The 23,564-nt window shown below is 35.3% G+C and overlaps 1 protein-coding gene across 1 annotated transcript in view; it reads left to right on the forward strand.

The window, feature by feature from the left end:
* The window catches only part of BTBD2 (BTB domain containing 2), a 61,293-nt gene that overhangs the window by 19,092 nt on the left and 18,637 nt on the right, over nucleotides 1–23,564 (forward strand). The window contains exon 3 of the mRNA XM_023496848.2: nucleotides 19,744–19,900. Within this exon, the coding sequence (XP_023352616.2) occupies nucleotides 19,744–19,900 (157 nt within the window). The remainder of the gene's footprint in view (nucleotides 1–19,743; nucleotides 19,901–23,564) is intronic.

The following is a 23,564-nucleotide window of genomic DNA, read 5'->3' on the forward strand; positions in this document are numbered from 1 at the left end:
GAAATTGATCCTGTTGAAATAAATTGTACATTTTGTAGTGAAAAACTCATCTGTATTTAAACACTGTGAAATGCTATAGGGTAAAAGTACTTTTCAACATTGCTCCCAGATAATTAAAAAATATGCTAACTGCAGTTTTGTGATTTAATTTTGCCAGCCAGAAAGTGTTTTTTCTCTCTTTATTTAATGTTTAATTTTGTTTCAGTTATATGTAAAATAGTTTTTAAAACTTTTTTTTTTAATTTTGAGTTCCAAATTCTCTCCTCTTTCCTTCCTTGTCTCCTCCCCTCCTCCACTTATTGAGATGGTAAGCAATTTGAAATAAGTATACATGTGCTGTCATGTAAAATGTATTTCCATATTAGTCATGTTGTGAAAGAAAACATTCCCAAAAAACCCCAAGAAAAAGTAAAAAAGTATGCTTTGGTAAGCATTCAAACTCCAATCAGTTCTTTCTCTGAAGGTGAATAGTTTTTTTTTTCATCACAAGTTCTTTGAAAATTATACTGTATCATTGTATTGCTGAGAATAGCTAAATCATTTACAGTTGATCATCATACAATATTGCTGTTACTGTGTACAGTATTCTCTTAGTTCTGCTCATTTAATTTAGCATCACTTCACACAAGTCTTTCCAGGTTTTCTGAGAGTATCCTGCTTGTTATTTGTTATAATACAGTAGTATTCCATCATATGCCACAGTTTTTTCAGCTGTTCCTCAAGTTGATAGGCATTCCCTCAGTTTCTAATTCTTAGCCACCATTAAAAGAGCTGTTATAAATATTCTTGTGCATGGTACATATCTAGACCTAGTGGTGTTATTGCTGGTCACAGGGTATGTATGCATAGGTTTTATTGGGCATAGTTCCAAATTGCTGTACAGAATGGTTATAACTTCAACAGTACATTAGCATGTCGATTTTCCAACATCCTCTTCAACATTTGTTATTTTTTCTTTTCTCTTACTAGCCAATCTGATATATGTGGGGTGATAATCTCACAGTTTTGATTTGTATTTTTCTAATCAATAGTTACTTGGAGCATTTTTTTTAATATGGCTGTAGGTAGATTTCATTACTTTTCTGAAAATTGCTTATTCATATTCTTTGACTATCTGGGATCTTATTTTTATAAAGTTGCCTCAGTTCTCTATATGAGAAATGAGGCTTTTTTTAAAATAGCTTTTTATTTACAAGTTATATGCATGGGTAATTTTACAGCATTGACAATTGCCAAACCTTTTTTTCCAATTTTTTCCCCTCCTTCCCCCCATCCCCTCCCCTAGATGGCAGGATGATCAGTAGATGCTAAATATATTAAAGTATAAATTAAATACAAAATAAGTATATATGACCAAACCATTATTTTGCTATACAAAATGAATCAGACTCTGAAATATTGTACAATTAACCTGTGAAGGAAATCCAAAATGTGGGCAGGCAAAAATACAGGGATTGGAAATTCAATGTAATGGTTCTTAGCCATCTCCCAGAGTTTTTGCTGGGTGTAGCTGGTTCAGTTCATTACTGCTCCATTGGAACTGATTTGGTTCATCTCATTGCTGAAGATGACCAGGTCCATGAGGCTTTTTTTTAAATTACTCCTTGTTAAAAGACTTAAAAAAAATTTTTTTTAATAGCTTTTTATTTACAAGTTATATGCATGGGTAATTTTACAGCATTGACAATTGCCGAACCTTTTGTTCCAATTTTTCCCTTCTTTCCCCCCACCCCCTCCCCTAGATGGCAGGATGACCAGTAGATGTTAAATATATTAAAGTATAAATTAGATTCACAATAAGTATACATGACCAAACCATTATTTTGCTGTACAAAAAGAATTGGACTCTGAAATATTGTACAATTAGCCTGTGAAGGAAATCCAAAATGGAGGCAGATGAAAATATAGGGATTGGGAATTCAATGCAATGGTTCTTAGTCATCTTCCAGAGTTCTTTCGCTAGGTGTAGCTGGTTCAGTTCATTACTGCTCCATTGGAACTGATTTGGTTCATCTCATTGCTGAAGAGGGCCAGGTCCATGAGGCTTTTTTTTTAAAAGAGAAACTTGCTGTAAGATTTTTTCAGTTATGATACCTAACTATATTTTTGTCCATCCTATTTTCTCCCTATTTATACTACCCTCTTTCTCCTTTTAACCCTATTCATCCTCAAAAATGTTTTGTTTCTGCCTACCCTGATGTGCCCTCCCTTCTGTCAGGTTCCCCTTTCCCCCTTTTCTTATCTCTTTTCTCCCCTATTTTTCTGTAGATTTCTATACTCATCTGAGTAGTATATGCTCCTCTTCTTTGAGCCAATTCAGATAAGAATCCTAGCCTTCATCTTCCCTTTTACTTGGAAAGCTCTTTTGTATTTCTTTTATGTGAGATAATTTACTCCATTCTACCTTTCCTTTTCCCCTTATGCCAGTGTGTAATATTCTTTATTCTCCTGCCTCCTGTCAATAGATACTCTAACTGCCCTAATAATGAGAAATTTGTTAGGAGTTGCAAGTATTATCATCCCATGCAGGAAATGTGAACACTTTAATCTTATTGAATCTCATGATTATCTCTTATCCTGCTTAAATTTTTCTGTTTCTCTTGACTCTTGTATTTGAAAGTCATATTTTTTATTTAACTCTGATCTTTTTATCAGGAATGTTTGAGAGCCCTCTCTTTCATTGAATGTCCATTTTTTCTACCTGAAGGATTGTATTCAGTTTTGTTGGTAGATAATTATTGGTTGTAATCCTAGTTTCTCTGCCCTTCAGAATATCATATTCCAAGCTCTCAGATCATATAATGCTAAATCTTATGTTATTCTGACTTGGCTCCATAATATTTGAATTGCTTCATTCTGACTGCTTGTGATATTTTCTTTTTGACTTGGGAGCTCTGGAATTTGGCTATAATATTCTTGTTTTTGTTTTTGTTTTTTTGTTTTTTTGTTTTATTTTGGGATCTCTTTCAAAAGGTGATAAGTAAATTCTTTGAATTTCTATTTTATTCTCTGATTCTAGAATATCAAGGCAATTTTCCTTGACAGTTTCTTGAAAAATGATGTCTTGGCTCTTTTTTTTGATCATGGCTTTCATATAATAATTCCTAAATTATCTCTCCTTAGTTTGTTTTTCAGATCAATTGTTTTTTTCCAATGAGATGTAACATTTTATAATTTTTTCATCTTTTTGATTTTGTTTTATTGCTTCATGAAATTTTCAATAAACTTTTATACCTCCTTTTTCATTTGGCCAATTCTACATTTTAAGGAGTTCTTTTCTTTAGTGAATTTAGTGACATCTTTTCCCCTTGACTGGTTTTGCTTTTTTAAGGAGCTCTTCTCTTCAGTAAATTTTTGTGCTTCCTTTACCAAGGAAATGGTAATGATGTTGACTTTTTTATAATTTTCTTTACTTCTCATTTCTTTTCCTAATTTTTCCTCTACCTTTCTTAATCTGCTTTTAAAAATCCTTTTTGAACTCTTCCAGGATTTTTTGGGGGACTGAAATAAAATCACATTTTTCTTTTAGGCTTTGGATGTAGCTATTATGATTTTGTTGTCTTCTTTTGAGTTTCAGTTTTGACCTTCCCTCTTACTATAATAATTTTATAAGTCAGGATCATTTTGTTTTTTTTTTTTTCCCTTTGATTGCTTGCTCTTTTTTTCTTGCCTATTTCTTGCCTTTTAACTTTATATTAAATTGGACTCTGCTTCTGAGGTAGAGAGGACACTATTCCAGATTTCAAGTTTTTTGTGCACCTAGTTCTGAGAATTTGCAAGCTTTCAGTTTGTTTGGTTTTTTTTAAGTGGTATGATTTAAGGAGAAGTCTGTGTGAAGAGGGTCCATTTCTCCTGAGACTTTAATTAAGCTCTGGCGTACTAGTGTTCCTGCTTTTCCTAGGATTGTCATTCAAGACTACAATCCAGATCTGAGTATGATCAAAGCAACAGAGTCCTACCTCAGTGCTACCAAAGGGACCCCCTGTAATCTCCTCCTGATCCCTTTACCAATCCCCTTACCATTTGTGAGTTGAGAGCTCCAAAAGCTGCATCTGCTTCAATTGATTCATTCATTCCCAGCCAGTTCAGAAATTTTTTAGAAAATATAGTCCTAGAGTATTTTTTCTTTTCTGACCCTTTTTAAATATGAGGGAGGAATCTTTTGATTTTCTGTGAAAGAACATTCTGTGTACTGTTATTAAGTACTTGATAATGTGACTGATCCATTTCATATGTAGCAAAATAAATCCCTTCAGTGTTTTTTCCTGTACCAACTGTTTCCTTCTGAATCTTTGCCACAGTTCTTAGACTTTGGGCATTTAGCACAGTGGTAATAACCATAGTTTTACTTTTACTGAAAACAAAGTTGTCTCAATTAAGGCTCTATAGTTTTAAAAAAGGAGAAGAAAGTTTAATAAAGTTTACTAGCTTTATGACCTTGAGCCTGATCCTTCATCTCTCTTTTCAATAAAATGGGAATGATAACACTGTACTAATGCTGCTGACTTCCTGCCCTTTTTGTGATGTTCAGATAAGATCATTCTGTTCTGAGGTACCACTTCACACCTATCAGATTGGCTAATATAATAGAAAAGGATAATGATAAATATTGAAGATATGAGAAAACTGGAACACTAATGCATTGTTGGTAGAGTTCTGAAGTGATCCAACCATTCTGGACTTATTTTTCCTTGCCCTATATATCTGATCAGTTGCTAAATCTTGCCATTTCTTTCATCCTGTCTTACACATTAGACTCCCTTCTTTGTATTTATACAGCCCCTATTTTAGGCCTTCATCCCCTCTTTCAGTGACTTCTTGATTATTCTCCTTGCCTAAAATCTCATCTTCTTGTCCATCTTCCACATAAGCTGCCAAAATGATTTTCCTCAGATGTAGTTCTCATCATGTCATTTCCCTGCTAGTAAACTATAATGTCTCCTTAGTACTTCTAGGATAAAACATAAATTCTTTTGTATACCTAGCTGCATGGCCTGATTTCAGCCTGTCCTTCCAGGTTCCTCCTCATGAGTACATCTAGCCAAACTGGCTTCTCTCTTCCTTTTCTCAGAGCATATCATTTTCATTCTCTTTTGTGTCTTTCTATTGGCTATTTCCCATGCCTAGAATGAAATTCCTCTTCACTTCCACTTCATAGACTCTCTTTCTTTTGAAATACAGCTCATGCATGAGCTTCTATAAGAAACCTTTCCTGATCCTCCCAATTGGTAACTTTTATTGTTGAATTTTCTGTTTATTTGTATGTACTATGTATTTATTCGGTATATACTTATATGTAAACTTTTTATCTTTTCCATTGAAATGTAAAGTTCTTGAATAAAACTGTTTCATTCTTTGTTTTTGTATCACCAGAGTCTAGCATCATATGTAGTTTAAACTATATGTTCCTTTTTTTTAAATTAAAGCTTTTTATTTACAAAACATATTTATGAGTAATTTTTTCAACATTGACCCTTGCAAAATCTTTTGTTCCAGATTTGTAAAGGGCTGAAACTCTGAATAGGTGCACTTGAATCAGACAACCGAGCACTTAAGGCTAATTACCTATTGGACAATAACTCTTATTAGCATGTTTGGAATTTCTCTTCTCACAGTTAATGCTAGCTCAATGCTTGGGGTTAAGAGAATTGTAGGTAAGGATTAGGGGGTGGAGTGAGAGAGACAAGAGAACTTCACTTAGCCTCAGGATGAGGAGGATAAAAGTGTGGAGATTCTGGACTCTGGAATCAAGGAAGGATCCTTGGCAAAACGCCTGACAGTTTTATCTATCTCCTTTATTTCTCCCCCTAAAGACCAAGGACTTTTGTTTATCCTGACTCTGGTTGATTCTGAGGCCTTCAGGGAGCTAGCCTGGACTTCACACAAATTTTCCCCTCCTTCCCCCCAGCTCATTCCCTAGCTGGCAGGTAGACCAATACATATTAAATATTTTAAAATACATGCTAAGTCCAATATATGTATACATATTTATAGTTATCTTGCTGCACAAGAAAAATCAGATCAAGAAGGAAGAAAAAGAAAAACTGAAAAAGAAAAAATGCAAGCAAATAATAGAGTAAGAATGTTATGTTGTCGTCCACACTCTGTTCCCACAGTCCTCTCTCTGCATGTACATGGCTCTCTTCATCACCGAACAAGTGGAACTGGCCTGAATCATCTCATTGCTGGAGATGGCCACGTCCATCAGAATTGATCATCATATAGTATTGTTGTTGAGGTGTATAATGATCTCCTAGTCCCGCTCATTTCACTTGGCATCAGTCCATGTAAGTTTCTCCAGGCCTTCTGCTGGTCATTTCTTACAGAACAATAATATTCCATAGCATTCATATACTACAATTTGTTCAGCCATTCTCCATGATGGGGATCCACTCAGTTTCCAGTTTATTGCCACTACAAAAAGGGCTGCCACAAACAGTTGTGCACATGTGGATCCCCTTCTCTCCTTTAAGATTCTTTGGGATATAAACCCAGTAGTAACACTGCTGGGTCAAAGGGTATGGACAGTTTGATAACTTTTTGAGTATAGTTCCAAATTCGTCTCCAGAATGGTTGGATCTGTTCACAGTTCCACCAACAATGTATCAGTGTCCCAGTTTTCCCCGCATCCCCTCCAACATTCGTCATTATCCTTTCCTGTCATCTTGGCCAATCTGTGTGTAATGGTACCTCAGAGTCTAGAGCATATGTTCTAAACTATATTTAAGTGCTTGATTGTTTAAAAGTTTTGCATGGAAATCTCTTCTCTTTTTCTGCTTTCATCTTTCCTAGTTTGGGTATCAGGACAATGTTTGCCTTACAAAATGAATTTGGTGGATAGTCTCCTTTTTTGGACATTAAGAACAATTTGTAGGCCCATTGTAGTCAGGTGGTACAATAAAGCCTTGAACATGGAATCAGGAAAACCTAAGGTCAAATGTGGTGTCAGACTCTTGGTGTGACTTTGAGCAAATCACTTAATGTCCTTCAGTTTCAGTTTCTTCATCTATGAGATGGGGATGATAAATAGCATCCACCTCCCAGAATTGTTTTAAGGATAAAATAATATTTGTAAAGTGTTTCCAGGTTCCCCCCACCACCAACTCCACTCTAAGTATTTAGTTTATCTATGGTTTGTTCAAAATTAAATTGTTTGAGGTTTAATTTTCCAAAGAGATTTTATTTTTCTAAGATGGATTTTATGAAAAGTCATGATCATTTACTGACATTTCAGTTTGTAACAAGATTGTACACTTTGTTACAGTGTTAGCTCCATGAAGGCCAGGACCGAATCTGTGTGCCATTGCATTTCTCCTGTTGCTTAACACAATTTTTAAAAATATTTTATTTCCCCCCGATCAGTTACATGTTAAAACACCTTTTTACTCTTTTTTAAAAAAGTGTTGAGTTCTTAAATATATAACAGAATACTATTGTTTATAAAAAATGAGTCCACAGATTTTTGGAAAAATTGGAAAGATATGAACTGATGCTCAGTGAAGTGAGCAGAATCAGGAGAACTTTGAACAAGTCATAGCAACATTGTGTGATAATCAACTTTAATAGCAGCTCTTCTCAGCAATACAGTAATCTAATTGCAAGGATGCATAATTTTCGTGATGGAAAATGCTATTGAAGAATTTGGAGGCTGAATGTAGATCAGACTATACTATTTTCACTTTTTTGTTTTTTGTGTTCTTTCCCTTTTGTTGTGATAGTTCTTTCACAACATGACTAATATGTTTAATACTATTAACCTATATAATGTTTAACCTACATAAAATTGCTTCCCATTTTTGGAAGGGGGAAAGGGAGAAAAGGAGAGAGGAAAAAAAATGGAAATCAAAGTAATATCTTGAGATTTACTTTTGCAGTTAATGTAATTTGATTACATTGTGTTACCAGTGCTTATTACATTATCAGTCATCCTTCCCTCCCACTTTTGGATTTAGTTTGAGAATTTGGGGAGATATAAATCACCAGGTGGCTCTAAGATTGAGGATAGGATAGCATAGGATCCAGAAGGACTTGGTAGTCCCAGTTTTGACTCATTACCAGCCCAAAATTTTCGGTCTTTTGGTATCCCTAGTTGTCTTTGTTTTAATCTATTTCCCTCAACTGGCTTATTTTCAGTTTTGCATATCATACTGTCCTAATATATTTTACTTTCCCATTTCAGTATGAGCAGAAGAAATAATCGTGTGTGTTTGTACACACCTTCAATAATAACCTTATTATTCTTTGGTTGTGATCACTGTTTCTCCAACTGTTTTAAGTAAAGTCTCTGCTATATAACTCATGGGCTGGTCATCATCTTGGAGATTATAGCTATGTCTCTGGGAGTCCCATTCAGGATGAGTGAATGGGTACAAAAATTCATAATCCCTGATCATACTGCAGATAGTTCAATAAGAATAAGCCTGCAAAATGCTTGCATTGTTCTTTTAAATGTCTTGCCACAGTTTTGATAGTGCAACCTTTGATAAAAGGTCATTATGATAATTAAGGCTGAAACTATCAGGTCCATCCTTTTTACTGTGTACTCTGATGCCCTAAGACACAGAAAATACAAGAGAAAACATTAGCCATAGTAAAAGGGAAACTAATTTAGTCATGGATTACATTTTTCCCCTTAGTGAAAAGATTTTGTAGTGCCTGTAAAAATATATGAACTATGCTTGACCAACTGCAGATGTATATCACAATTGCCATAATAAGCAACTTGTAAGGAAGTATATGAAGAAAAATAATATGTTATTGAATTCATGACCCAACTATTGGCAATGAGAACCTCTTAATTGTGACCTTGAAAAGTCAAATTCAAATTGCTTATGTTAGTTGGTGGTCTTTTTGTGGTTTTGCTTTTTGGGGGAAGATCAGCCTAATGTATTAGTCATTAGCTGTGGTTGCTTCCCATATATTAACATTGAAAAAGCTGAAGGTAAACATAATGTAATAAGCTTGAGAATCAGGAGATATGAGTTTAGTACATATAACTAATATTTTGGAACTAGTCATGAGCTTATGGAGTCACTTCTGAGAGTCTGTTTTTTAATTTGTAAAATGGGGATAATACATGTTGATGTCTGTGATTGTCATAAGGAAAATATTTTGCAAATATTAGAGCACTATTATTAGAATAACTGACCATTTTAGCACAGTTGTTAGCAGTCTTGGTAAACTAAAAAAAAAAAATAAACACGAATTATGTATGGTTGGTCATGTGAGCATTTGATAAATTTCAAAAGAAAACTTGCAGAATTACAGACTATTTGTTGAAGAGAGGGTGGTTTTTCATTTCTTCTCTGGAACCAAGATTGGTCACTACAGTTACTCATCATTCAGCTTTAAAGGATATGTCTTCCTCTGATATACCATTACACACCTGTCAGACTGGCTAGAAATGACAGGGAAAGATAATGCGGAATATTGGAGGTGATGTGGGAAAACAGGGACATTAATACATTGTTGGTGGAATTGTGAAAATATCCAAGCATTCTGGAGACCAATTTGGAACTATACTCAAAAAGTTATCAAACTGTGCATACCCTTTGATCCAGCAGTGTCTCTACTGGGCTTATATCCCAAAGAGAACTTAAAGGAAGGAAAGGGACCTGTATGTGCAAGAATGTTTGTGGCAGCTCTATTTGTAGTGGCCAGAAACTGGAAATTGAGTAGATGCCCATTAATTGGAGAATGGCTGAATAAATTGTGGTATATGAATGTTATGGAATTTTATTTTCAGTAAGAAATGACCAACAGGATGATTTCAGAAAGGCCTGGAGAGACTTGCATGAACTGATACTGAGTGAAATGAGCAGGACCAGGAGATCATTATATACTTCAACAACAATACTATATGATGATCAATTCTGATGGATCTGGCCATCTTCAGCAATGAGATGAACCAAATCAGTTCCAATGGAGCAGTAATGAACTAAACCAGCTACACCCAGCGGAAAAACTCTGGGAGATGACTAAGAATCATTAATTGAATTCCCAGTCCCTATATTTTTGCCTGCCTGCATTTTGGATGTCCTTCACAGGCTAATTGTACACTATTTCAGAGTCCGATTCTTTTTGTACAGCAAAATAACAGTTTGGTCATTTATACTTACTTTGTATTTAATTGATACTTTAACATATTTAACATGTATTGGTCCACCTGCCATCTGCGGGAGAGGGTGGGGGGAAGAAGGAGAAAAATTGGAACAAAAGGTTTGGCAATTGTCAATGCTGTAAAATTATCCATGCATATAACTTGTAAATAAAAGTCTTCATGGAAAAAAAAAAAAGGTAGTCACTGTGTATATTTTTCTTGGATTCTATCTGGTTCATCAAGGAATACTAGAAGGGAAGGGGGAAAAGACGGTTAGTCAGTGCTGGGGTGATGGAAAGAACTGAGGAATAGAGAGAGTAGAGTTCCTGATGTAGTAGGTCAAAGCAGAGGGAACGGTGAAATGATAAAAAAAGATGAGAAGATAAATTAATGACAAGAACGTGGAAATATTTGTGAGTGATGAAAAGATCAAAGGTGGGACCATCTTCTAGTTGAGTGGATCATAGGACTGGAATAGATTGAGGGACTGAGGCTTTCATATATTTGAGTGGGTATTAGTATATATGTTGAAGTGTACTCTTAAGTGTGAAGATTGGGATGGAAAGGAAGACTAAACCAGATACTGATTTCCTTGAGGAAAGAATGTTCTGGGGGTGGAGGGGAGGGTGATCTATAGAAAACAGCCATGGGCATCTGTATTACCTGATAAATTTGGATAATGTGAACCTTATAGTAGAAGAGTTGTTTATTTAAGTGATATAGAGGAAGCCTTGATCTGGAAGTGGCAATTGGGAGCAATGAGTTAATATTATGATTCTCCCACTCATATGAATTAGGTATTAGCAAAAGGGTACACATTACTAGAAAGAGGGTTGAAAGGAGCTGTGTCTTTAGGAGGGAGCGATGTTTTACTAAGGGCCAAAATATGGAAGGTTAGAGAAAAAGATTTTGTATGGAAAAAAAAGTTAATTATGGAGCAATAATTCTAAAGGGCCCGTTGGAAGGGAATGGTAGTAGGCTTTGAGGTGGGTGGGTATGAGACAGCAAAAGTCAAGGATGAGGAATAGGGTTTGTATATGAGCAGTTGAAGGTTTTATCTAAGTTTGTTACCAATCTTGGAGAAACTATATCCTAGTCCTGAAGGAATTGGTAAATTGTGATTGCTGAATGATCTTTGAAAAATTCTGCAGCACAGAACAAAATATTAGAAGATTTGGGATCCATAATTAGAAGATTAGAAGAATATTAGAAGGGCTGTGCATACCTTTTGATCCAGCAGTGTTACTACTGGGCTTGTATTCCAAAGAGATTTTAAAGAAGGGAAAGGGACCTGTTTGTGCAAGAATGTTTGTGGCAGCCAGAAAATGGAATCTGAGTGGATGCCCATCAATTGGAGAATGACTGAATAAGTTGTGATATATGAATATTATGGAATATTATTGTTCTGTAAGAAATACCAGCAGGATTATTTCAGAGAGGCCTGGAGAGATTTATACGAACTGATGCTGAATGAAATGAGCAGGACCAGGAGATCATTATATACTTGAACAACAGTACTATATGATGATCAATTCTGATGGACCTGGCCCTCTTCAACAATGAGATGAACCAAATCAGTTCCAGTAGAGCATTAATGAACTGAACCAGCTACACCCAGCGAAAGAACTCTGGGAGATAACTATGAACCACTACATAGAATTCCCAATCCCTATATTTTTGTCCACCTGCATTTTTGATTACCTTCACAGGCTAATTGTACACTATTTCAAAGTCCGATTCTTTTTGTACAGCAAAATAATTGTATGGATATATATATATATATATATATATATATATATATATATTGTATTTAACTTATACTTCAACATATTTAACATGTATTGGTCAACCTGCCATCTGGGGGAAGGGGTGTGGGGAAGGAGGGGAAAAGTTGGAACAAAAGGTTTTGCAGTTGTCAATGCTGAAAAATTACCCGTGCATATATCTTGTAAATAAAAAGCTATAATAAAAAAAAAAAATTAAAAAAAAAAAAAAGAAGATGATTGGGGAAGGGAAAGTCTCTTAGTTTTTCACCAAAGGAAAGAACTCTTGATATCAACTTTTGACAGAATTTCATAATTTCAGAATGTTATTGAGATAGTTTGTGAACATTTTTCTTTTTTTTTTAGATTAAAACAGAATTTCATCTTTTTTCATTTACTTTTGTTTTAAATTTCATTAGTATTTTATTTTTCCAATTATAATTGTAATTTTCAACATTCATTTTTTGTTAGAGTTTAAGTTCCAAATTTTTTTTCCTCCTTCCCCCTTTTCCAAGATAGTTAGCATATAGGTTATAAATGTATAATCTGATATAGGTTATAAATATATAATCATTTTAACCATATTTCCATATTAAGTCATGACATTTAATCTTTTTTAAAAAATCATTCCATTTGACAGATGACTGTTAAGTTATAGAGTTCTACAGTCTTTGAAGAATCAAAGTTGAGGATCACCCAATGGGTTATTGTCAGGCTTGAGTAATGACATAATAAACTAGGAATTATTGTCAAAATTTTATAAAAGATATCACTAAAGAAATGTGATTTTTAAAAAGATGAAGTATCTTTTTAAGCATACTTGGAGCTTAGAGCAAAGAATAATTGAGAGCCATGTGTTCCATTGATCTCATGGTAGTGTTAAGAGAATGCAGTGAAGACTCCCAGCATGTTGGGTGGACACTTCTCCCTCCCCTTGTGGCAGATTCTAGGAGAAGATATAGGCAGGAGTGGTACAGGATCAACCTGCATGGTTGAGTACCATCTTCATAATTAGAGGGAATGCTCACAGTGATAAGATCATAAATCATTCGAATGATTGTGAACATTTAAAAAAAGAAGTAGTAAGAGCCAGTGTAGCTTTGTCAATAGCAGTAATGATAATAACAGCAGTTAACATGTATAAGGTTCTCTCGAATCCAGTGATTCCTGAGAAGGTTCATAATGTATTTTACATTTATTATTTGTCTTCACAACAAATCTGCAAGTTGGGTGCCATTATTATCCCTGTTCTACAAATGAAACCAAGGCCAACTGATATGAAGTGACTTGTCAAGGGTCATACAACATTATAAGTATAGCTAGTAAGAAAGATTTTAACCCAGATCCTCTTAATCTGCTATACTAAATTGCCCCCAAGAAAAGGTCATGTCAGACAAGTCTCATTTGTTTTGTTATGGACTGAAATGAGGAATGTCATAGCATACACCTTTATTTCAGTAAGCCATTTGACAAAATTGCTCATGTTATCTTTGTGATCAAAATATGGGCTACTTGGGTATATTGAGGCCTGGTTGAGTGACTGGATCCAAAAAAGAATTTTTAACAGAGTGACTTCAACTTGGAGGATAGAGGTCCTGGGATCTGATCACAGCCCTTTATTATTTGTCATTTTTCTTCTGTGAATCGGATAAAAGCAGAGATCTATGTGATGTAGGTTCATTTAGAGAAAAACACAGTCTTTAGAATCAGGAAGCTAGGGTTCATATTTCCTTCTCTGCTGTATATTACCTATAAGATTTTGGTCAATTAAATTCCCTGAGTTAGTTTTCTCAACTGTACATTGAAGAGATCTGATTAAATGTCCTCTAAAGTCTCTTTTAGTTCTAGAACTAGGATTCTCTGATCTTATGACAAATAATTATCACGTTTCAGATGATGATGTGAAGCAGTGAAGCAGGAAATAAAGTTAGCACAATGGAGAGCAACCTGGGTCCCAGAGAGTCTCCCTAAGTTATTTTAACTGGCCAAATCTACTAAGATGACATTTAATAAAAGTAAATTTGAAGTTTTAATCTTGGGTTAAAAGAATCAGTTTTAGAAATATAGTGTAGATTATGTGTGGTTTGAACAAACTAGTGGCTCTTATAAAAAAGTTTTAGGGGAACGGAGATTTTAAACTCAATAGGTGTCAATAATGTAACAGACCAATCCCAAAAGCTACCATGATCTGAACCTCCATTGAGAAATTCTTAATTTCCAGAGCAAGAGAAGTTTTCTAGTCTCTTTTGTCCTGGTCAGACCACATACAGAATATGTGTGGTTTTGGGCACTATATTTTATGAAGGATACTGCAAAGCTGGAGAATGTCCAGAGAAGGGTGGTCAGCGTTGTGAGGTTATTAGAGACCATGCTGCCATCAACCAGTCCTGAATACGTCTAAGTTGCCCATATATTGACCACAAAGAAAACATGATAGATTTTGTCAAGTGACTTTGAAGAAATCAGAAATATTGAACCCAGAGATTAGCAGTTTTATTATCTAATGAGCTGTTGTGTGTAAGATGCTTTAGACTTGCTGAATATGGCCCCAAAGGGAGAACTGGAAAAACTGAAAAGTTAGAGAGTTTGGTAGATTTGTTTGTTCTTTTTTTACAATTAGAACAATGTCAAAGGGCAGTGGGCCACGTCTGGATGTCATAGTCTTCTCTGTCACTAAAGGTCTTCAAATTGAGGCTCAATGATCATTTGTTGGAGGCTTTCTCTCTTTAGGTATAAGTTGCTCTAGGTGACCTCTGGGTTCCTTTACTACTCTGATTCTGTGGCTTGCTCCAAATTACAAAAATAGTAACTTGTTGAACCATTACTTAGAATTTATCCTGATCATCAGGCTTGAAGCTCCTTCTGTTACATCATTCTGAGTCAGAAAACCTTGGAATAAATCCTGTTTCATCACTTGACATTTGACTTTGAATAAGTCTACCTAACATAAAAGTTATTAATGTATCCCCATGTGAATTTGTTTGTTTGCATTTACTTACACACACACACACACACAGTATTTCAGTATAGGCTTTTAAAAATAATCTTACGTACTTTGTTTTATATATTTGAAGTCATTCTGAGAAAGGGATCCATGATACAAAAAAGATTTAAGAACTGTTGCTTTTCCTGGAAAGACATGAACTGATGAGTAGAGTGAGCAGAACCAGAACACAGTAACAGCAAGATTATATAATGATCAATTATGATAGACTTAGCTTATAATGCCATCTGCATCTAGAGAGACTGAATGCGGATTGAAGCATATTATTTTCACTTTTTGTTTGTTTACTTTTTGTTCTCATGGCTTTTCTCTTTTGTTCTCTGATTTTTTTTTCACAACATGACAAATGTGGAAATATGCCAAAAATGTACATGTATAATCTATAAAAAGATTGCTTGCTGTCCTGGGGAGGGGGGAAGGTTAAAGAAGAAGGGAGAAAAAAATTGGAACTCAGAATCTTACAAAAATGAATGTTGAAAACTATGTAATTGGAAAATATTATAATACTATGGATTTTTAAAAAAACCCTCTTGCTTTATTAGGAGTAATCTACTCTTTAAAGTTGAAGCCTTAAGATATAAAGTCATTATGCTACCTATTACTGAACCTCAGTTTTCTTTAAATCTGTAAATTGATCATGCTTATACATGTTCTCCTTATGCCACAGGTTGTTTTGTTTTTGGTAACTAAAATGAAATTATGAATATAAAAGGGCTTTGTAAATTGCACAAATGTAGAAGATTAATATTTTTAATTTAGTTATTTAAAAATTTAAATACGTTCAGAAGAATTATATATATTTAACCTATATTGGATTGCTTGCTGTCCCATGGAAAGGTGAAGGGAGAAAGAGGGAGAAAAATTCAGAACACCAAGTTTTACAAGGTGAATGTTGAAAACTGTCTTTGTATGTATTTGAAAAAATGAACTACTGTTTTAAAAAAGAAAACAAAATAATTTTATCATTCTAAACAGTTTTTTATATTACATGACCTATTATATCAACTTTACCTCTTTAACACCAGTGATATTATTCATTGCCACTTTTTTTTTTTTTAAAGAGAATTCTGTGGTTTCTTGTCATCAGGTGTGGTTAGTTATTCTGTGTACTTCACTTGCACACAAAGATGGTCAGACTCTCGATTTCAGTCGTCCATAAAAGTTTGAACTATGTAAGCCAGGATTCTGAGTTCTTCTCTCTGACCCCTGCTCATTTATTTTTCCTCTGTCTCACTTCTAAAGCTATTCTTGGTCTTTCTTTTGACTTGCAGGTACTCCAACTCTCTTTGCCGAGTCCATTGCCTATTTTGACCTCATTCTCCTTATCTGGAATCTTGATCTTATACTTTATTATATTGTACACTTTACTGTAATATCATCTTCTCCCAGATCTTCTGCCCTTTTGTCTCCTTGTTTATGCCTTGCCAAATTCCAATTCTTTGTGATCTCAATCCACTTTTTTTATTCCTACCTCTGTGTTGTTACTGGAGGAAGTTACGCACCTCAGTTGAGTGGATGCAATTGTACAGCATTCCTGTTCTTACGCAAGTCATTCTCTGTTGCAGTCATCACAGCAGCTGTGCCAGAATGGTGACTTTTCTTTTTAGACAGCTGTGCAGCCCTTTTCCCTGCAACTCTCCCATCAGGCAATATCACCTCATACTCTACTCAGAAATTAGCCAGCACTTCTTTCCACTATTATACCTCAAAATTGTTCTTTATCATCTCCCTGTCCCTTCTCCTTTGCTTCAGGAAAGAGGTTGCTTTTCTCTTTGTTAAGTCCTTCTCCTCTACTTATTAGGCCTTTAATCCCATCCCCTTCCATTTGCTTCTGGGAATTTGCCCAGATTAATCATCCTGTCTTCCTCTCTAATACTCACTTTCTCCTTATACACTGACTTCTTTTGTGCTGCAATAAAGGTGTCTAGGCGTCTTACATTCTCTTAAAAAAAAAAAAAAAAATGTCAACTGGCCCTGCTAATCCCTTCAAGCTGTTGTCCTATTCTCTGTCTTTCCCGTTAAGGTGCTAGGATAAGTCATTCATTCCTTCCCACTCTCTGAAGGAGCCTCCACTGTGTGGAAGGTTCTAGGCCCATCTGCCTTCTTTTTCTTCCTCACCCTAGAGTCAAAAGCATGGATTTAAAAAACATGCTTGCTCTCCTCCTGGCTCATCCTGGAGCTTTCCTCAGAACCTGGGGCCTCCCCTGTTCAGAAACAGTCCACTCTGCCTTTCTCGTCCTGGAATGTGCCTTCTCAAGGCCTGTACCTTTCCCCATTGGTGAGTTCCTCCTGAGATCTCTGTCTTGTGGAAGATGCCCTCCCCCACTGGCTTGTCTTTTTTTCCTTTCATGTGTTCCTTAAGGGCAGGGGTTTTCTTTCTTTTTGCTTGTGTTTATCTTATTTACAAAGAGCACTGCGCATAATAAGCAATCACTTAATAAATTCTTCCTTCTCCTCCTTGCCACACTCTCTCTTTCCTTCTGATCATCCTCCTTCTTTCCCTTCATCTTTCTTTCCTTTTCCTCCCTCTTCCTTTCTTCCTTTCCTGAAATTGCTGAAATTACCAATATCTTAATTGCTAAAGCTAAGATTTTTCCCCCTCATAATTAACTTCTCTATAGTTGTTGACACTGTTTATTAACCATGTTTCCCCCCAGATTTTGTAATACCATTGTCTCTCGATCTTCTTCCAATGTTGATCAGACTTCTTCTTCTACTTCTCTATAAGATATGGATATGTCCTATCCACTGTGGGTGAAATGTGGGTGTCACTCCAGGTATCTATTCCTGGACTTCTCTCTCTTTTTTTTTTTTTTTTTTTTTTTTTTTTTTTTTTGCTGAGGCAATTGGGGTTAAGTGATTTGCCCAGACTCACAGAGGTAGAAAGTGTTAAGTGTCTGAAATCACATTTGAACTCAGGTCCTCCTGACTTCTAGGCTGGTGCTCAATCCACTGCGCTACCTAGCTGCCCCCAACTTCTCTTTATTTACTTTCTTGGTGGTCATCAGGCATCCTTTTCCTAAACTCCAGATTGAAATCATCAACTCACAGTAAGACATTTCTGTATTTCAAACTTGATGTGTATAAAATGAAATGCATCTTTCATCTTAAACCTTTTCCTGGTCTTCCCAACTTACTAATGCCTTCCATTTTAAGTGAGCTCTGTATTATTTTATTTATAGCTGTCTCCTGTCAATGAGGTGGTCCTGGGTCACTAGGTGGGATTGGCTGAGAAAATCAGAAATACTGATAAGATTATAATATTCCCTGAGGCAAGTAGGGAAGATGCTGATGGGGATCTGCTCAGCCTTACCAGGTCCACCCTTGCGGAGGTCTTGGGAAACACCAGCTTACAGTATCCAATCGTATGTCAAACCCCTGGGATGAAATTTCCCCTATGAATCTGTCCCTGGCCCATGCCATCTTAGCTGAATTCCTTTCGGATTAGCTCCCCTGGAAGTCTGCCTCCTCTTATCCCCTCCCCCAAGCCTCGGGTATCTTTTTCTTCCTTATAGCTAATTCTTTTAGGGGCTACACTCCTCTGTGGATGTGGCCTCCCTCCCATCTGATGGAGGATTCCCTTTCTCTTGGTTAATTGTGTGTTCCATGAGGAAACTTTTCCCTTATTGTTAATCTTCCTTGCTAAGTGTATGCTCTCCCAAACCTAAAGTGTCATATTTACCACTCCTGGGGTCTGTAACTTCCTCTTTGTAAACCAGCCTGTCTTTTGCCAAAGAGATCATTGTGACTTCATTACTTGACCAAACCCCGACATTTGGTGAAGCTTAAGGAGGACTAGGACTGTTTTTGCTTTGTTTTTCATCCCTAACACATACCCCGGTGCCCCACATACAATAAGCACTTTATAAAGCTTGTTGAGTGACTGAAACTGCCCCTTCTTTTCCTCACTGAACTATTTCTGCTGAATGTAGTTTACTAAGTTCTAGGAACTTGTTAGGCTCTGGTGAATAAAATACAAAAGTGAGGGTCTCTGCATTCTAATAGAAAAGGGCACAGCTGCCAAAGTCTTTCTGCAGCTTAGGATGTGGGCAAGGCAGTCTCTGCTGAAGAACCGGCACTGGCTGCCCGATGCCTCTGGAGTAACTCACTTGTCTGGCGTTGGGATTCCTTTACAGCAGTGGTTCTCAAAGTATGGTCTAGAGCAGGGATTCTCACACTTTTTAAATAGGGGGCCAGTTCACTGTCCCTCAGATTGTTGGAGGGCCAGACTACAGTAAAAACAAAAATTTTGTTTTGTGGGCCTTTAAATAAAGACATTTCATACCCCTGGGTGAGGGGGGATAATCGTCCTCAGCTGCTGCATCTGGCCCGCGGGCCATATGGGGATCTCTGAAACCCTTTTAGAGGGTCTACAAATTCAAAAATAGTTTTTATTTCCAATATGGTAAATGTCTATAAATATAACCCAGATAAACAAAAACGTTTTGGAGAGATCCTCAATAATTTTTAATAGGATAAAGATACTGAAAACAAAAGTTTGAGAACCACTTCTTTACAGTTTGACACAGTAATCTGTGGTCTGGCCTCTTTGCTTTCCTTATATGCGATATTTTGTTGCTTAGGTTTACACAATCTTTCCTCACTATCAGAACACTTTCCTTTATTTCTCCTACTTCATGAATCCCTGGTTTCATTCACGCCACCTTCCTTTCCCTGACAAACTGTTGGTAGTGATATACCTTTACTGTATAACTCTTTTATCTTGGAATGTTGTACCATCTCCAAAAAATGTAAGCTCTCTGAAGGCGGGTATTGTATTTCTTCAGGGATAGTCCTTGTTACATGATAGGTATTTTAGTGTTTGTTGGTTAAATCAGGTTTTATTTCACTTGGACCTATGATGTTTTGTCTTTCAGATTTCTTTATTCTGATGAAGTTCAGATTGGACCAGAGACTGTTATGACCACACTTTATACAGCTAAAAAATATGCTGTTCCTGCTCTTGAGGCACACTGTGTGGAATTTCTAAAGAAAAATCTCCGTGCTGATAATGCTTTCATGCTTCTAACACAGGTATGTTTTGTTTCATACTTTATTTTTAGCCATATGAAAGCTTTATTATGTGGCCATTTGTAGTTTGTTGACTGCAAACAAGTTATAAGCATTCTTATCAAAATAGCAAGCAGGCATTTGTGTTTAGGGGGAGAGAAAGAGGATGTTGAGTTTCATGTAATGTTATTGGGGAAACCATTACATGATTGAAATGATATAAAATTTTAAATTGTACTCTTCTTAATAAGGAACTCTTTAGGAAAGGTTCTGGCTACAAAGTAGAAGGAATTGAATTCTAACTTACTAGCTAGAAATTTCAGTCACAATTTGGAAACCAAATGGCCCATTGTCTACTGCTTTCTCAGGCATCAAAAGGGCCTACTTTTAGGTTGTTAGATCCTTTGGTATACAACACGTAGATTGTCCATAAAAACTTTTCCTATTTCAGCATAATTCTGAAAATGCACTTTTATATAGAGAGTTATAGAGAGATAATTGCTTGGAGCAGAGTCCTACAATATGTATCATTCACTGGAATATTAGGATCCAACTTAAATGTCATATAAATAAGTTTATAACATAGAACAAATAGACATTTCAGTTTAAAACATTTTTATATTCCAGGAACAATAGCTATTTCTTAGAGGGTTGAATGATCCTTTAAATTTCTGTTAACAGGAAAAATTATAGCTAAATATAACAGCAGAGGGTCCAGTGGAAATCCTTAGCATAAAACATGTAAGTAAGGTAGAACAACAGAAAATAAATTAGGTGCAAATATTTATAACATACTCACTACCTGCATGAGAATGGTAGGAATTTGCATACTGCATAAAGCTACCAGTTATCCTAGGGCTTAGTTTTGTTATTGTTTCTGCTTAATCTAATACAGAAAACATTTGAGAAAAAAAATTAAAAGAAAATATTTAGTTTAACCTCCAGGATCTTAGAACTGGGAGTTTCCTCCTTGAATTATCCTCTTTCTGCTTCAGTTCTTATCTTTCTTCTCACTTCCTATCACCATTCCTTCATCTCCTCTTACTCCAATTCTCAAATTGTCACCATTGTCTTAACCTCTCATTTTAAGGATATTTTTCACAGATTTGTCAAGGTCCCAGAATTTGTAGCAGAGTTGGAACTGGAATCCAAATCTCATAATTTTCATTCTCTCATTCTTACCACTTCTTTGTATTAAAGGAAAAGACCTCAGATGTTCATGACTATTTGGTCTCAGAACTATGTGTTCAAAGAAAGTTCTTTATATTCCTTTCAGAGTATTATATTTCAAGGAATTAAATCTGCATTAAAATCTGCTCATTTCTTTTAATACCCCTTAGCCCATGACTGACTAGAAATGTAAGTAGCTGCCCAAAACTGATTTCCAAGGATTAGACCTTCAGATCACTTTGCCTCTGGCCTCATTTTGATTTTGGGAATTTGGAACAAAGGCAAATACATTTACACTTGATGTGGTAGGCTGTAGATCATATATATTTGAACCAGGGCAATATCATTATGAAAGAAATATTTTTAAAAATAAACTGTACTGATATCTTTTATTTTTTATATTACCAGAATTTCTTCCAGTATCCCCCACCATCTCCCACCCCCTTCTCAGAGAGCAATACCATAATTAAATAATATTTTTTAAAAACAGAGAAAAAAAGAAGAAAAAAATCAACAAAACTGATCAGTACATCAAAAAAGACTGAAAATATATACCCTATACCATACCCACAGACCTCTCACCTCTCCAAAGGAGTGGGGTCTTCTCATATTTTTTCTTTGGAATCATGCTTGTTCTTTACAATTTCATAGCATTCATTTGTAATTATTTTGTAGTCTTTCCATTTACATTGTCTTACTCTTGTCTGTATTGTTTTCTTGGCTCTGCTTAATTTACTCTGCATCAAATCATGTAAAATCTTTGCATGTTGGCCTTTTATTCATCATAATTGACTTCACAGCTTGAATTAGATTAAAATGAAATTGGGAAATGTTTTAACAAAATAAAATATAATACAAGATAGATGATGTTAGTTTATTATTTTCTAAATCAAAATACAGCCCATAGGAATCTGTTTCTATTTGAGTTTGAAACTATTATCTTATAACATAGGAATATTCCATTATATTTTTGTATCACAATCTGTTAGCCATTTCTTAATAAAGGACATCTTTGTTTCCAATACTCTCCTACAATAAAAAATGTTGAGATAAATATCTTGGTTTGGGAGATTTTCTTTTTTTAATGTTTATTTTTCAACATTTGTATTTTAAAATACTGAGTTCCTCTTCCTCAGTACTGAGTTCTGATTCTGAGTACTGAGTTCTCTTCCAAGGCCCTCCCTCATTCATTTAGAAGGCAAGCAAAGTGATACAAATTACACATGTGAAGTCATGTAAAGCATATTTCCATATTAGCTATGTGGGGGAAAAAATAGTGAAAAAAATATGCTTCAATCTGCTCTCACAATTCATTGCTTCTTTCTCTGCAGTGAGATAGCATTTTTCATCATGAATCCTTTGGAGTTATCTTTGATCATTGTATTGATTATAGTAGCTAAGTTTTTCACAATTGATCATTATAATATTTCCCTTAAAAGATAGTGTTTACTTCACTTTGCATCAGTTCATAAGTCTTCCCAGTATTTCTAAAAGCATGTTCTCCTCATTTTTTATAACACAAAAGTATTCTATCACAATCATACACCACAACCTCAGTTCTTTTCTAGTTGATGGGGATCCCCCTCACTTATCAATTCTTTGCCACCACAAAAAGAGGCTAGAAATATTTTTGTACTTCCTTTTTCTTAAATTTTTTTTGAGATCTAGACCTAGTATTGATAGCCCTGTGGGCATAGTTCCAAATTGTTCTCCAGAATGGTTGGACCGGTTTATAATTCCACCATCAATTTATTAACATACCTTTTTTTTTATGTTCTCCCTTCCAGTACTTATTTTTCTTTACTGTCATGTTAACCAGTATGATAGGTGTAAAGTTATCAAACAACTTCAGAGTTGTTTTAATTTGCATTCCTTGAATATTAATGATTTTAGAGCATTTTTTCATATGATTGAGAACTTTTATTTCTTCTTTTGAAAACTGCCTTTTCATATCCTTTTACCATTTATCAATTGGGGAACAGTTCATATTTTTTGTTAATTTGGCTTTTTTCCCAATCTATTTGAGAAATTAGCCCTTTAGCAGAAAACTTTCCTTCCCAAGTTTCCTGTTTTCCTTATAATTTTGGCTGCATTGCATTGGTTTTGTTTGTGCCAAAACTTTTAAATTTCATGTAATCAAAATTGTCTAGTTTATTTCTTATTAGGTCATAAACTCTTTCCTTATCCATAGATCTGACAGGCAAAATTTTCCCTGTGTTATAGCAAAAGTAATAGCAAATTTACTTTATAACCATTGTGTTTAAGTCATTTACCCAATTTGACTTATCTTGTTATATGCTGTGAGATATTGGTCTATGCTTAGTTTCTGCCAAACTGCTTTTCAGTTTTCCCAGCTGAATAGTGTGTTGCCCCAAAAGCTTGACTCTTTGGATTTGTCATACACTAGATTACTATGATCATTTACTTCTGTATATTTGTATGGTAACTTTCTTCTTATCAATGGTTTCCTTGGAGTATAAATCTTGTAGTGGAATCTCAAGATTGAAGGGTATGGACA

This window comes from Sarcophilus harrisii, chromosome 1 (assembly GCF_902635505.1).
Source record: "Sarcophilus harrisii chromosome 1, mSarHar1.11, whole genome shotgun sequence".
In the NCBI taxonomy this organism is placed as follows: domain Eukaryota; kingdom Metazoa; phylum Chordata; class Mammalia; order Dasyuromorphia; family Dasyuridae; genus Sarcophilus; species Sarcophilus harrisii.